Source organism: Bos indicus, chromosome 2 (assembly GCF_029378745.1).
Source record: "Bos indicus isolate NIAB-ARS_2022 breed Sahiwal x Tharparkar chromosome 2, NIAB-ARS_B.indTharparkar_mat_pri_1.0, whole genome shotgun sequence".
In the NCBI taxonomy this organism is placed as follows: Eukaryota; Metazoa; Chordata; class Mammalia; order Artiodactyla; family Bovidae; genus Bos; species Bos indicus.
The window spans coordinates 73169897-73182880 of record NC_091761.1 but is presented as its reverse complement, the minus strand read 5'-3'; the positions used below and the strand labels follow the sequence as shown (position 1 = coordinate 73182880).

General features: G+C 41.6%; 1 protein-coding gene across 15 annotated transcripts in view; it reads left to right on the top strand.

Moving 5' to 3' along the window:
• The window catches only part of CLASP1 (cytoplasmic linker associated protein 1), a 273403-nt gene that overhangs the window by 107263 nt on the left and 153156 nt on the right, over positions 1–12984 (top strand). For all 15 annotated transcript variants that reach the window (XM_070769105.1, XM_070769110.1, XM_070769114.1 and 12 more), the window contains exon 7: positions 4964–5061. In XM_070769105.1, coding sequence (XP_070625206.1) covers positions 4964–5061 — 98 coding nt within the window. The remainder of the gene's footprint in view (positions 1–4963; positions 5062–12984) is intronic.

Here is a 12984-nt window from a genome sequence, read left to right as displayed (position 1 = left end):
GGGCCCTCCTTTTCCCTGAGGGTGAGGTGTCCCCTTGAGTTTCAGGCTGTGTAGGGAGCCTGTTTCCTGCCATTCACATCTGGGTGTAGTGTAAAGAGGTGAAGTGATAGACACGTCCTGGGGCCCTCATCTTTTGCTACCTGAGTGGTCTGAGCTGTTGGGGTTCCTTTGCAAGGTGAGCCTGTGGGTGGCCAGAAGCCAGACTGGGACCTACATCATTGTATGTAGAGGTGAGCACTGCTTTATCCCTTAAGCCTCAATTGACTTGCTTTAGGGACACTTGTCTTCTCAGCTGGGTTACAGTACTCTGTAGTGCCACACACAGTCTCTTCTGTGATTCTTGAATTGAGGGTCGTTTAACTGACCCCGTAGCTTTCTGAGCCTGACAAGTAGTTATTTAAAGGCTAAGGTTGTTAGTCTGAAAGATGTAGATAATACCAGCTGCACCAGCCATTGTGTTGAGTGCTTCACATTCAGGACCACAGGGCACAAACGGCTGGCCTGAACTTGAATTTCAGCCTATAGGTGGGTGTGTGTGTGTGTCTATACACGTGTCTGCAGGGTGATTTTTACTTTTGGAGTTTGGACAGTTTTACATTTGGGAGATGTGTATTTCTGATTTTTCTCCAAAGAGTGAGGATGAGGCAGAGCTGTACTTGCAGCACCCCAGTATGTGTGCCCCCATGGCCACGAGCTGGCGGCATGCTGGCAGCTGCCTGTCTGCGGCCACACTCCCCTGTCCTCTGCCCTTGGGGTCCCCTCCCGGGGTCCTGGGTCCTCATCCTCTCACCCTGTTGTGCCCATCGTGTTATCTGCTGGGCCATGTGGCACACTAGTTTGGCACCTAATAGGCAGTCAGATATTTGTTGAATTGAATCCATTATGTTTTTAACCCCAAAGCAACCTTCCAGTTATGAAGGAGGAAATTGAGATTAAAAGAGTTTAAATATTTTTTTTTAATTTTATTTTATTTTTAAACTTTACAATATTGTATTGGTTTTGCCAAATATCGAAATGAATCCGCCACAGGTATACATGTGTTCCCCATCCTGAACCCTCCTATCTCCTCCCTCCCCATACCATCCCTCTGGGTCGTCCCATTGCACCAGCCCCAAGCATCCAGTATCGTGCATCGAACCTGGACTGGCGACTCGTTTCATACATGATACGAGTTTAAATATTTTGTCTAAAGTTATATAGTCCCTAAATGGCCAAGTAGGTCCTGAGAGCTACTTTGACTCTGAGGCTAGTAATTCTGTTGATTGACTGAATGAATGAGTGATTCTTTGAATTCTGTAGTGCTTTACAGTTTTCTGAAGTTACACACACAATTTCATATAGTAGTCCCGTAATAGCCCCCTTTTCACACCTGTATTGCCCCTGCCCCCTTCCCTCTCCTTGCTGGCAGCCGCTAGTGTGTTTTCTCTATCCAAACATTTCTTTTTTGATTTATTCACTAGTTTGTTGTGTTTTTTAGATTCCACATATAAGTGATATCAGTGTTTGCCTTTCTCTGTCTGACTTATTCCACTTAGAAGGCTAGTCATTTTTTCACTAAATCCCTTAAACTCTTTACAGCCCAGACTTGTAAGTAGCAGACAGGATATTGATTGCTCTTTAAAGAGTTTCCCCAGTGTGATCCGCTCTGGCTCTGAGCAGATATCATGATTAGAAAGTAAGCAGTGGTGATGCACCTGTCATTGATTTCAGACAGTGGCATTGACTGCTTTGGTAAGATGTGCATGTCTCAATATGAAAATGTTTCCTGACATCAGAAATTATTCCCTTTCCAAAATAATCTGGTAATCTCTGTTATTCAGCTCAGGCTACCATGGCAGAATACCATAGACGGGGAGGCTTGAACAAGTGAAACTTGTTTCTGGCAGTCCTGGATCAGGGTGCCAGCATGGCCGGCTCTGGTGAGGGTTCTCATCCCATTTTGCAGACAGACAGAGCTCTCTTGACGTCTCTCTTATAAAGACAGGCCTCCTGTTGTATCAGGCCCATTCTTACGACTTCATTTAACCTGAATTCCCTTCTTCACAGGCCCTGTCTCTGTCTGCAGTTACATTGGGCTTCAATAGAGGAATTTTTCGGGGGCTGGCAGTGGTGGGGGAGGGGTGTCACAGACATAATTCGGTACATAGCATCAAGTTTTAAGTGAGAAGATAGTAAGAACCTGGAATTTGGCTATCTATCACAAGGGAAAAAATGTGAGTAAAATTACCTGTCATGCACTACTGTTAATCATAGGGTGACTTGCAGTGTTCAGGACTGTAAATTGTCTGTATTCCTACTTCCTTCCTCTCTCCTTCACTCTCTGTTTCTTTGATTTCATTGCTTGAGACCAAATCTGGAATCATGTTGTTCTCCTGTCTGTCCCTGCTCTCCTCCCCTGGGTACCCCCCACAGGCTGGCCTTGAATTCATTGGATTAAAATTTTTTTTTCTTTCCACCTTTTTACTGGCAAAATTTTAGACCTGTAGAAAAATGGAAAGGTTAGTATAGTGAACAGCTATGTTTACCATTTAACATTTTGTCACATTTGTTTCATAAGTCAACATGGATACTTATGCACACATGTACACACACATACACAGAGAAATTTTTTATTCTTGAACCATTTGAAAGTATCTAGCACACATGATCTTTTTACTCCTATATAATAACAGAGATATTTTTATATAATCACATGTTGTTTTCACATGAGAAATTTAGCATTGATAAACTATTAAGTTAGTGCAAAAGTAATTGCAGTTTTGGTCCATAGATTTTAAATCGTTATAACTAGGCTCAAACACATCTTTATTAGTCAGAATATGAACCATTGCAATCAACATACTTTGCCAACGAGAAGTAAGTTTGTTTATTCCTGTAGCATAAAAATCCATGCTTTGGGATTCGACGAACTCTTGGAAAGCATTTCCTGCCTCCTGGTTTTTAAGTGTTTTCCCTGCAAAAAGTTGTAGAGATTTTTGAAGAGGTTGTAGTAGGTTGGTGAGAGGTCAGGTGAACATGGAGGATAAGGCAAAATGTCATAGCCCAGTTTGTTCAACTTTTGAAGCTTTGGCTGTGTAACATGATCAGGTGTTGTTGTGGGGAAGGATTGGGCCCATTCTGTCGACCCATTCTAGCTGCAGGCATTGCAGTTTCCAGTGCGTTTCCTCCATCTGCTGAGCATACTTCTCAGATGTAATGGTTTCACTGGAATTCTGAAAGCTGTAGTGGATCAGACGGGCAGGAGACCACCAAAGAGTGACCATGACCTTTTTTTGGGGCACGTCTGGCTTTGAGAAGTGCTTTGGAGCTTCTTCTCAATCCAACCACGGAGCTGGTCATTGCTGATTGTTGTATAAAATCCACTTTTAATTGCCTGCCAGGCTCCTCTGTCCATAGAATTCTCTAGGCAAGAATACTGGAGTGGGTTGCCATTTTTTTCCCAGGGGTTTAATTGCAAATCACAATGCAATTGAGAAATGGTTTGTTGTCATATAGAATAAAAGAAGATGACAATTCAAAACAAGTTTTTTTAAATTTTCGATCAGCTCATGAGGCACCCACTTATCGAGCTTTTCCACCTTTCCAATTTGCTTCAAATGCTGACTGATCAGAATTATCAATGTTGAGTTCTTTGGCAACTTCTCTTGTAGTTGTAAGAGGATCGGCTTCGATGATTACTGTCAATTAGTTGTTGTCAACTTCCAGTGGCCGGCCACTGCACTCCTCATCTGCAAGGCTCTTGTCTTCTTTGCAGAACTTCTTGAACCACCACTGCACTGTATGTTCATTAGCAGTTCCTGGGCCAAATGTGTTGTTGATGTTGCAAGTTGTCTGCACTGTTTTACGACCCATTTTGAACTCAAATAAAAATGACTCAAATTTACTTTTTGTGTAACATCATTTGTATAGTCTTAAATATAAACAACATGTAATAAGTCATTAGCAATAAAACAAAATGAGAAATGTGCATTAAAATGATGTATAACACAACCACATTTATTTAAGAATGTATTCCAATATCAAATGGCAAAGTTCAACAATCCAAAATCCCAGTTACTTTTGCACCAGCCTAATGTTTGGTATATATACAATCCATATTCGGGTTCCCCCATTTTCTGTTTGTTTTTGTTTTAAATAAAGTTCATTCTGTCTCTGGAGCCTTATTTATCCGGACCTGTTCCCCCCTGTCTGTGTTTGGCCAGACTGCTGCCTTGAGCTTCCTGAAGCTTATGCTGTGCTGCTCCGCCTTCATGCGTCCGCACTGGCTGGTTAACCTTGTTTGGAGCCTGTCTCATCCCATTTCTTCCTGCTGAAATGCTGTGTTTCTAAGCACATTTTAAGTGGTTCCTTCCTCTTCCATAAAATGTTTCTTGGTATCCTCTGGTGTGCCCACTCCCCTCTACTGTGTGAGCTCTCTGTACTCTTTTGTATAACATTTATTACATCCTGTCCTGTATTAAATGTAGAATTTATGGACTTTTTTCCCATCTACCTTTTAGAACTTTGCACTTCTTGAATACAGGTGCTATGTAACCTTTACCACACTTTTCTGTTGCTAAGTATTTAATTGGCCTACATCCAGAATGCTTTACATGGTGTTTTTTTTGTTTGTTTGTTTGTTTTAAGAATAATTCACTTATTTATAGTGTTTTCCACTTTGGTCTGAAATTTCTAGTTTCCATACATCATCTTAAAGGATGAAAAGAACTAAGGGGTATAGACTTTAACATGGACACAGGGTTGGGATCTGAATTTTTTTTCCATACTCTCTGGAGTTGTGCCCACAGAGTCAGAGCTGTCAAAGTACGGCTTTGTCTCATCCCATGTCTCTAAGGGGTTGTGTTCAGAGTCATGTTGGTGAGTGGGTGATGAACTTGGGGTGTTGGATAGCCTGTTGTGTCCGCAGCAGGAAGCACTGGGGAATGACACAGAGCAGCTGTAAGATCTCTTCTTTTACATCTAGGTTCGAGATGCAGCAATAAACAGCTTAGTGGAAATTTACAGACATGTAGGAGAACGTGTGAGGGCAGATCTCAGTAAAAAAGGATTGCCACAGTCCCGGTGAGTTCAGACTTTTTCCTTTCTCTTGCTGTTTCCCCTCCTCTTTCTCAGTTAACATCATGGTTTGCACTGCTTATTTTGTTATGGGGTAATTTTTTTGAAAGACTCTATGGTGAGAAGATTGATGGATGGCGATCTTGTCCAGATCATGTCTCAGGGGTCCCCTTTCATTCCACTTGCTCAAAAGTAAGACTTTCTCACCCAGACATCTGACCTGGTCCCATGCCACAGACTGTTTTTAGAAGCATATTTAAAAGTGACCGGTGTTGAAAGATTTTGCATTCTCTGGGTTCATGTGGTTCTACATTTCGTATGTACATGGAACCTGGTATCTTGGGGGCTTAGAATGTATTTGTTTGAATGCAGCCTTTCCCAGATAAATCTGGATAGAAATATATAAGTGAGAATTCTGGACATCTTTGAGATGTTAGCCTTCTGGCTAGTAATGCCAGTTTCAACATCCAAGTCTCCAGTGGAAGGAGATTATTGTCTTACCATATCCAGAGTCCCCTTGAGTCCACAGATGTTTCTGTTGTCAAACTTTTAAAAATAATGAAAAATCAGTTATCTATGATTTTTAACTATGATGTACAAATTTTATACCAAATGAATTTTAAACCTTTTGACTGTCTAATTGGGAGAAAGTAATATGAAAACCCTGGGAAGTTAGGCCTGGATGGGACTCACCAAGTGGTTTATCTGGACCTGTCATTGTGCCCATGGGGACAGCTGAGACCCAGTGACAGGAAGTGACTGGAGACATGACCCAGCTAGAAAGTCAGGGCTCAGGCTGATATCCTGTGCTTCGTTTTTTCTATCCATTCCACAAATGAGCTTGCAGAGTATTAGGCATCTCCATCTGAGGCAAAATATTGAGATACACAGGAGCCATCTGTCTTGACGTCCCTCAGTTGGGTGTGATGGAAGTGGGCGACTGACCCTGCAGTCAGGGTGCCAGTGGCATTTGAGGGCGGACATCCTTCCTTGTTGAGTGTCACATCTGACCCCAGTGTTGCTTTCATCATGGTCCCTGGGCCTTTGTTTTTTTTTTAAAGCACTACAGAACAGTAGAAGGTGCTGGGGATACTCTGTGCTAGCAGACAACGTGATCCATGCACCCTGGGGGAGGGGTCAGCAGTTAGTGTGGTGGACACCAGCCATTTCCACTGAAGCCTTTCAGTGGACAGGGTCAACAGACAAGAATACAACTACTTTTCATGTTTTTTACATGAAGGTAATCTGTGAGAACGGGTTTTTAATTCCTGTATTTTATGAACCTCCACCTTGTAGTCTCTGAATATATGGTGAGAACACTTGGGAGGGAGATGAACTACAAAGTATTGACCAGGCTCTAGGGAAAACTGGAGACTGCAGGGAAGCAGGGGCTAGTTAGTGATGATGTCACCATAATTGTTGGGGAAATGGGTCTTGGGCCGTGAGAACCTCTCCTGCCCAAGGTCTGGTGGCACCATGCTGAGTGCCTCATGGTGAGTCTAGGCCATGGCCGGCCTGTCTTCCCCATGGGATTCCTGTGTCATGTTCAGCGGTCGCTACAGCAGCTGACAGCTGGGAATGTGACATGGTGAAACCAAGGTCTAGCGAGGTGGGCACAGAGGGTAACTCACATTGTAGACTGAGGCATCCTTACATAGGCCTGCATGTGGGGTCGGCCTGGACTCTGCCTGGACACTAGAATGTGGAGCTGCCCGTTATGTCCACAGAGCGGGGTCGGAAGTCTGGCCTGGGTGTGGCTGCCCACCTGCCTTCCTGTTGGGACTCTGGCATTTGTGGAGCCTTTGGCAGTGCTGGGTGAACAGCCCCCACAAACCCTGGCCCTCAGATGTAATGAGCTTGCCTAATGCCAGCATTCCATGTGTCTTGTCCCTGCTTGTGGCTGGGAATTGAGCATGTCCTGTGTGACTCCACCAGGAGAAACTCCACGAATCTTGAGTCTAGTTTCCTCTGGTCCTCACCCCTTTGCTGATTTTCTTTTCTGTCCTTTTACATTGTAATAATCACAGCTGTCAGTGTGACTCTGTGCCAAGGCCCTGAATCCTCCTGGTGAGTTGTGGAACCTGGACTGGTCTTAGGGACACCACAGAGTGAGTTAGGTATGGTCCTGGAGCTGGGGCTAGAGCCTTCTCTTGCAGACTCCCAGTCATAGTTTTTTCCCCACTGTCAACCCTACTTCCTTAAAAAAAAAAAAAGATTAAAAAGAAGTAACAGAAGAGTTAGTGCCTCTGTGATTAGGAATGAGAGTTTCCACTGTCTCATGTTAGCTGAAATCCTTCCTCAAATTCTGGACCAAAAGGAGAGGGTAAGCCTAAGGAAGTGACCCACAGCTTTACAGCTGGATACTTTGAGTATCCTAGACTTCTTTTACATCATTATAGGTTTTTTGTTGTTGTTACGTGAGCATAGAAGAGTCTTTAGCTTGGCAAGATTCCATAGCACTAACAAAATACTGTGGAATTTGCTTAAGGTTTTCTAAAACTTGCCTTTAGTCCTGGAATAAAAAATGTTGTCCTCTAGCAGCTGTTCTTGGCAGTCCAGTGGTTAAGAATCCACGAGTCCATTTCAGGGGACACAATTTTGATACCTGGTTGGGGAACTGGGGTCCCATATGCCGTGCAATGCAGCAGAAAAAGAGAAAATGTTGTCTTCTTATGAGTTTGTTCATTGAGTGAGTACTGTATTTGAGAAGCTTAATTGTGTCTCTAGGAAATAAATACATGATGAAAAAGGATGCCTTTCTCATGTCAGCTAACTGATGTAGTAAGAGTGATCTGATTTAGGCAGCAGTTTTCTTTGCTCATTTCACAAAGGAGAGAGAGTTGCGTATTCTTCAGCTTCACTTTGAAGGAGCTGGAATCATCCTCTGGGGCCATGTGTTCAATTCTTATTTGAGTATGTCATCTACTGGCTAAAGTCACTTTCATCCAGAGGAGAGAGGAGATATTCAGCCCAATCTCTATCTTAGGTGTCCCCTATGTGGGATCTCAGCACAGCTGAGCTGCGAATGTCAGTCAGCATAGTATTTGGACATTTTCTGTTGTTTTACATGTATTGTTTTCACAGTTGACATGCATGACGTGTTCAGAAACCAAGTACTACATGATTCACTTCTCACTGTCCATTTTAAGAGGCCATATCGCAGTAGGATATTTGTGAGGTGTCTCTGGATCTAAAGAAAATGTCGGTAGATTCCTGTCACTTACTCTCCAAGGCGTCCCTTCACAGGCAGATGCTGTCTGCCCACGTGGATACTCACTGTCACCCCACTGTGTATGCCAGAAAATATTTCTATTCCATGCCAGAAAATATTTCTATTCCATGTGGTATGATTTAGTTTGTGAGGCTTTGGCAAAATGATTGCTGGTGTGAAATTTCTTCTGGAACCATCATTTGGGAACCAAGCTCCTGAAACAGCAGCTGCTTTAAATCTAATGATAGTTTTAAGTTCTGCTGCTGCTGCTGCTAAGTTGCTTCAGTCATGTCCGACTCTGTGCGACCTCATAGATGGCAGCCCACCAGGCTCCCCCGTCCCTGGGATTCTCCAGGCAAGAACACGGAGTGGGTTGCTATTTCCTTCTTCAGTGCATGAAAGTGAAAAGTGAAAGTGAAGTCGCTCAATCGTGCCTGACTCTTAGCGACCCCATGGCCTGCAGCCTACCAGGCTCCTCCGTCCATGGGATTTTCCAGGCAAGAGTACTGGAGTGGGGTGCCATTCTAGATAGTGCTAAAACATGCCGTTGGATGCATTTTAACTCTTTGGAGAACTTTCTTTGTGAGCCTGCAGTTTTGAATATAGCTCTCATAGTATTTGTTTATAAAAACCTTGGAAACATTCACTAGACGTTATTATCTAATGATTGTATTGTTAAGGGGAGAACTGAAGCTTTCTTATTTTTGGTTTTAATTTGCTTGCTAAAATTTTGGTGTTAACAGGGAGGGCCCAGGGCAAAAGCAGATGAGAAATGTGCTCTGTAACACCCCTCTCATTTCTTTTTTTAAAAAATTTGTTTTTGGCTGCACTGGGTCTTTGTTGCTACTTGAAGCCTTTCTCTAGTTGTGGAGAATGGGACTACTCATGCAGCGCTCAGGCTTCTTATTGTAGTGGTTTTTCTTGTTGGAAAGCATGAGCTCTAACATGGGCTCAGTAGCTGTGGCTCACAGGCTTTGTTGGCTCCGCAGCATGTGGGGTCTTCCCGGACCAGGGATCAAACCCATGTTCCTTGCATTCGCAGGCAGATTCTTAAGCCCTAGAGCATTAGTGAAGTCCACCCCTCTCATTTCTAAATTTTATTTTCTGCAAGTCATTCATACAGAGAGGGTTGACTAGATTTACAAGATACATTGAAAAAAAGGGCAGTTTCTTATCTCTTCTGCCACTTTTCCTGTTTTTACTGACTCTTCTGTATCTGTTGCTTTGTCTCTAAGTACTATGCTATTTCTTAGTTTTTTGTCACTCTTAAGAATTTTACTTCACATTATGAAGGGTGAATTTCAGTTCTTTCCTCCTACCCTCCCTCAGGTATACTTACCCTCTCTACATCCACCAAACCTAGTCATGTCTTCATTTTGATTAGGACACCGTTGTGTTTCTTCTGTCACTGTGCATGCCGTTCACAGCTCATTGTTTATATTTGGTGAACCATGATGACTTTACCTCCCCGCCCCCCACCCCCACCCCATGGTTTCCCGGGGTTTGTCTGACTTTCACCTGGGTAGTTGTCTGTATGCATCTCCTGCGCTTGGCTGTCTACATACTGCCAGGTCAGGTATGTCTCCTTGAGCCTGCCCTTCCCGTCCTCACCAGCCACCTCTTCTGCCTTTTGTTTTATCATCCTCCTGGGGCTGCACTGCATCTTTCTCGGCAGGTGCACCTACTGATTCTTGGAGACATCGTCTTTCTTGGTTTTCTCCCTCACCAGTAACTTTCTGAGGAAAGATGTGGAGAAGAATAGTTTTTTGAGTCTGAGAATATCTTTATTCTCTCTTGATATTGATAGTTTGTCAGGGTCTAGAAATCTAGAAGTCCTTTTTTTCGTCCAAAATGTGGAAGCTAATGTGCCTCCCTCCCCTAATTAAGTCCCAGCTTTCAGTGTTTCTAGTGAGAAGTCCATAGTCACTCTGATTTTTTGGTCATATGTTGTCACTTTGCTTCTCTTTGTTCTCATCGTTGATCTGAAACTTGATAGTAGACCTTATGTGAGACTAGTTTCTTATGCATTTGGAGGGCCTTTCACAATGGACCCTCATGTTGTCTAGTTCAGGGCAGGTTTCTTTATAATGACCTCTTGGACTAGTTGATCCTCTCATCCTCTTATTTTTCTCTCCCATTTATGGCTTCTTAGTTTTGCCCTGTGAGTAATGCTGCGGTGAAATTGGGTGTGTAAATATCTGTTCCATTCCCTGCTTTCAGTTCTTTGGGTATATAGTCTGAGAAGCTGGAGCAAGTGGTAATTCTTTGTGTAAGTTTTTTGAGGAACTGCCATTCTGTTCTGTAGCTGTTGCACCAGTTTGGATTTCTGTCAGCAGCGTACATCCTTGCCAAAAATTGTTATTTTCTGGTTTATTTTGATAAATAGCCATTCTAATGGGTTTCTCATTGTGGTTTTGATCCTCATAGAATTTTTGTTGGAACTTTGTTGAAAATGAACTGACCATTAATGTAAAGATTTCTTTCTGTTCACTTCTATTCCATTGACCTATCCATTGATCTATTCCATTGCCTGTCCTACTAGTAGTACATTGTCTTGATTAATGTAACTGCGTAGAAAATTTTGAAGTCAGAGTTTGTTCTTTCTAAGATTGTTTTGGCAATTTTGGGTGCCTTACATGTCCTTGTGAATTTTAGGTTGTATTTGTCAATTTCTGCCTGAAAAAGTCACCTGGGATTTTGGTAGGAAATGAATCTGTAATGAGTTTGGGCAATATTATCATCTTAATAACATTGTCTTCCAATCCATGAACATGGAATGTCTTTCCATTTTTAGAAGTGTTTAATTACTTTAAATGATTGCTCAGTAGTGTCCAGAGGACATGACTTGTGCTTCTTTTGTTAAATTTATTCCTTGTGTTTTCTCTTGGTGCTATTCTAAGTAGAATTTCTTTTCTTATTTTCAATTTCAGATGGTTCATCATTAATGTATATAGATTATAGTTTGTTTGTTTGTTTTATATTGGTCTTGAATCCTGCAACCTTGCTGAACTCCCTGGTTCTAATGGTTTTACTGTGGACTTCTTGGGATTTTTTAATACAAGATATGTCAGCTGCCAGTAGAGAGAGTTTGTACCTCTTAATCCCCAACTACATATAATCCCTCACCCTTACCTCTTCCCACTGGTAACTGCTAGTTTGTTTTCCATATCTGTGAGTCTGGTTTTTTGTATGTTTTGTTCACTAGTTTTATCTTTATTCCACACATAAGTGATGGCATACTGTGTTTGTCTTTTTCTGACTGGCTTATTTCCTTTGGTATGTTATACTTTCATTTTCATTCATCTCAAGGTACTATCTAATCTCCCTTTTATTTTCATCTGACCTGTTTGTTATTAGGGCTGTTGTATTAAATTCCAACATTATTTCTATTTGTTATTCATTTCTACTTTTGTCCTGTTATGGTCATAAATCATAATTTCTGTGTTCCATGGTTTTAGTTCTTTGAAATTTACTGGAGCTTGTTTTATGGCCCAGTATGTGGTCTGTCCTAGAGAATATTCCAGGTGCACTTGATAGGAATCTGTATTCTGTTGTTATTGAAACATGCAATATCGAAATCGTCTCTTAATACGGGTGACTTATTTCTCTCTTCACTTCTGTCACTTTTTGTGTTATATATTTGGAGGCTCTGTTCTTGAAAGTGAAAGTTGCTCAGTCATGTCCAACTCTTTGCAACCCCATGTGAGCTATACAGTCCATGGAATTCTCTAGGCTAGAATACTGGCGTGGGTAGCATTCCCTTCTCCAGGGAATCTTTGCAACTCAGGGATTGAACCCAGGTCTCCCACATTGCAGGCAGATTGTTTACCAGCTGAGCCATGAGGGAAGCCCTTGAATACTGGAGTGGGTAGCCTATCCCTTCTCTAGCGGATCTTCCTGACCCAGGAATCAAACCAGGGTCTTGACCTTTTTGTATCATATATTTGGGGGCTCTGTTCTTAGATGCCTATAATTACGTCTTTCTGATAAATTGATCCTTCTGTCAATGTAAAATGTCCTTCTTTGTCCCTGATAGTACTTTTTGTCTTGAAGTCTATACTGTCTGATAGCCACCCTGGGTCTCTTTTGAACACTTTTTTCCATGGATTATCTTTTTATATCCTTTGGCTTTCAGCCCTTTTGTCTTTGTGACTGAAATGAATCTCTTGTACACAGCATACAGTTGGGTCTTGATTGTTTATTGAGCCTGAAAATCTTTGTCATTTAATTGAAGTATTTAATTCTATTCATATTTAATGTACTACTGATAAAGTAGACTTTATTTCTGCTATCTTACATTGCTTTTTGTGTTTTATATGCCAAGACTTTTTTATTTTTCTGTTCTTCCAGTGCTGCCTTATTTTGTAATAAGCAGATACTTTCTAGTATGCCAGTTTAATTTTCCTTCTATTTTTTTATGGAATTATTAGTGTTTGTTCTGGGAATTTCAATTTACATCTTAAATTATAGCAGTCTAATTTGAATTATTAATTTTAGAATTAAAAACTTTACTCCTACATAGCTCTGTTTTCTTCTCTATTGCTGTTCTTTTTAATGCATATTACATCTTTGTACATTATAAGCTATCCAGCATATAGTTTTCTAATTACTGCTTTGTGTAAGTGTCCTTTTAAGTCATGTAGGACCAGAGGACAGTAAACAATTAAAAAAAAATTGTACTGTATTTTATATTTACCTATGTTTTGTATTTGTTGTTG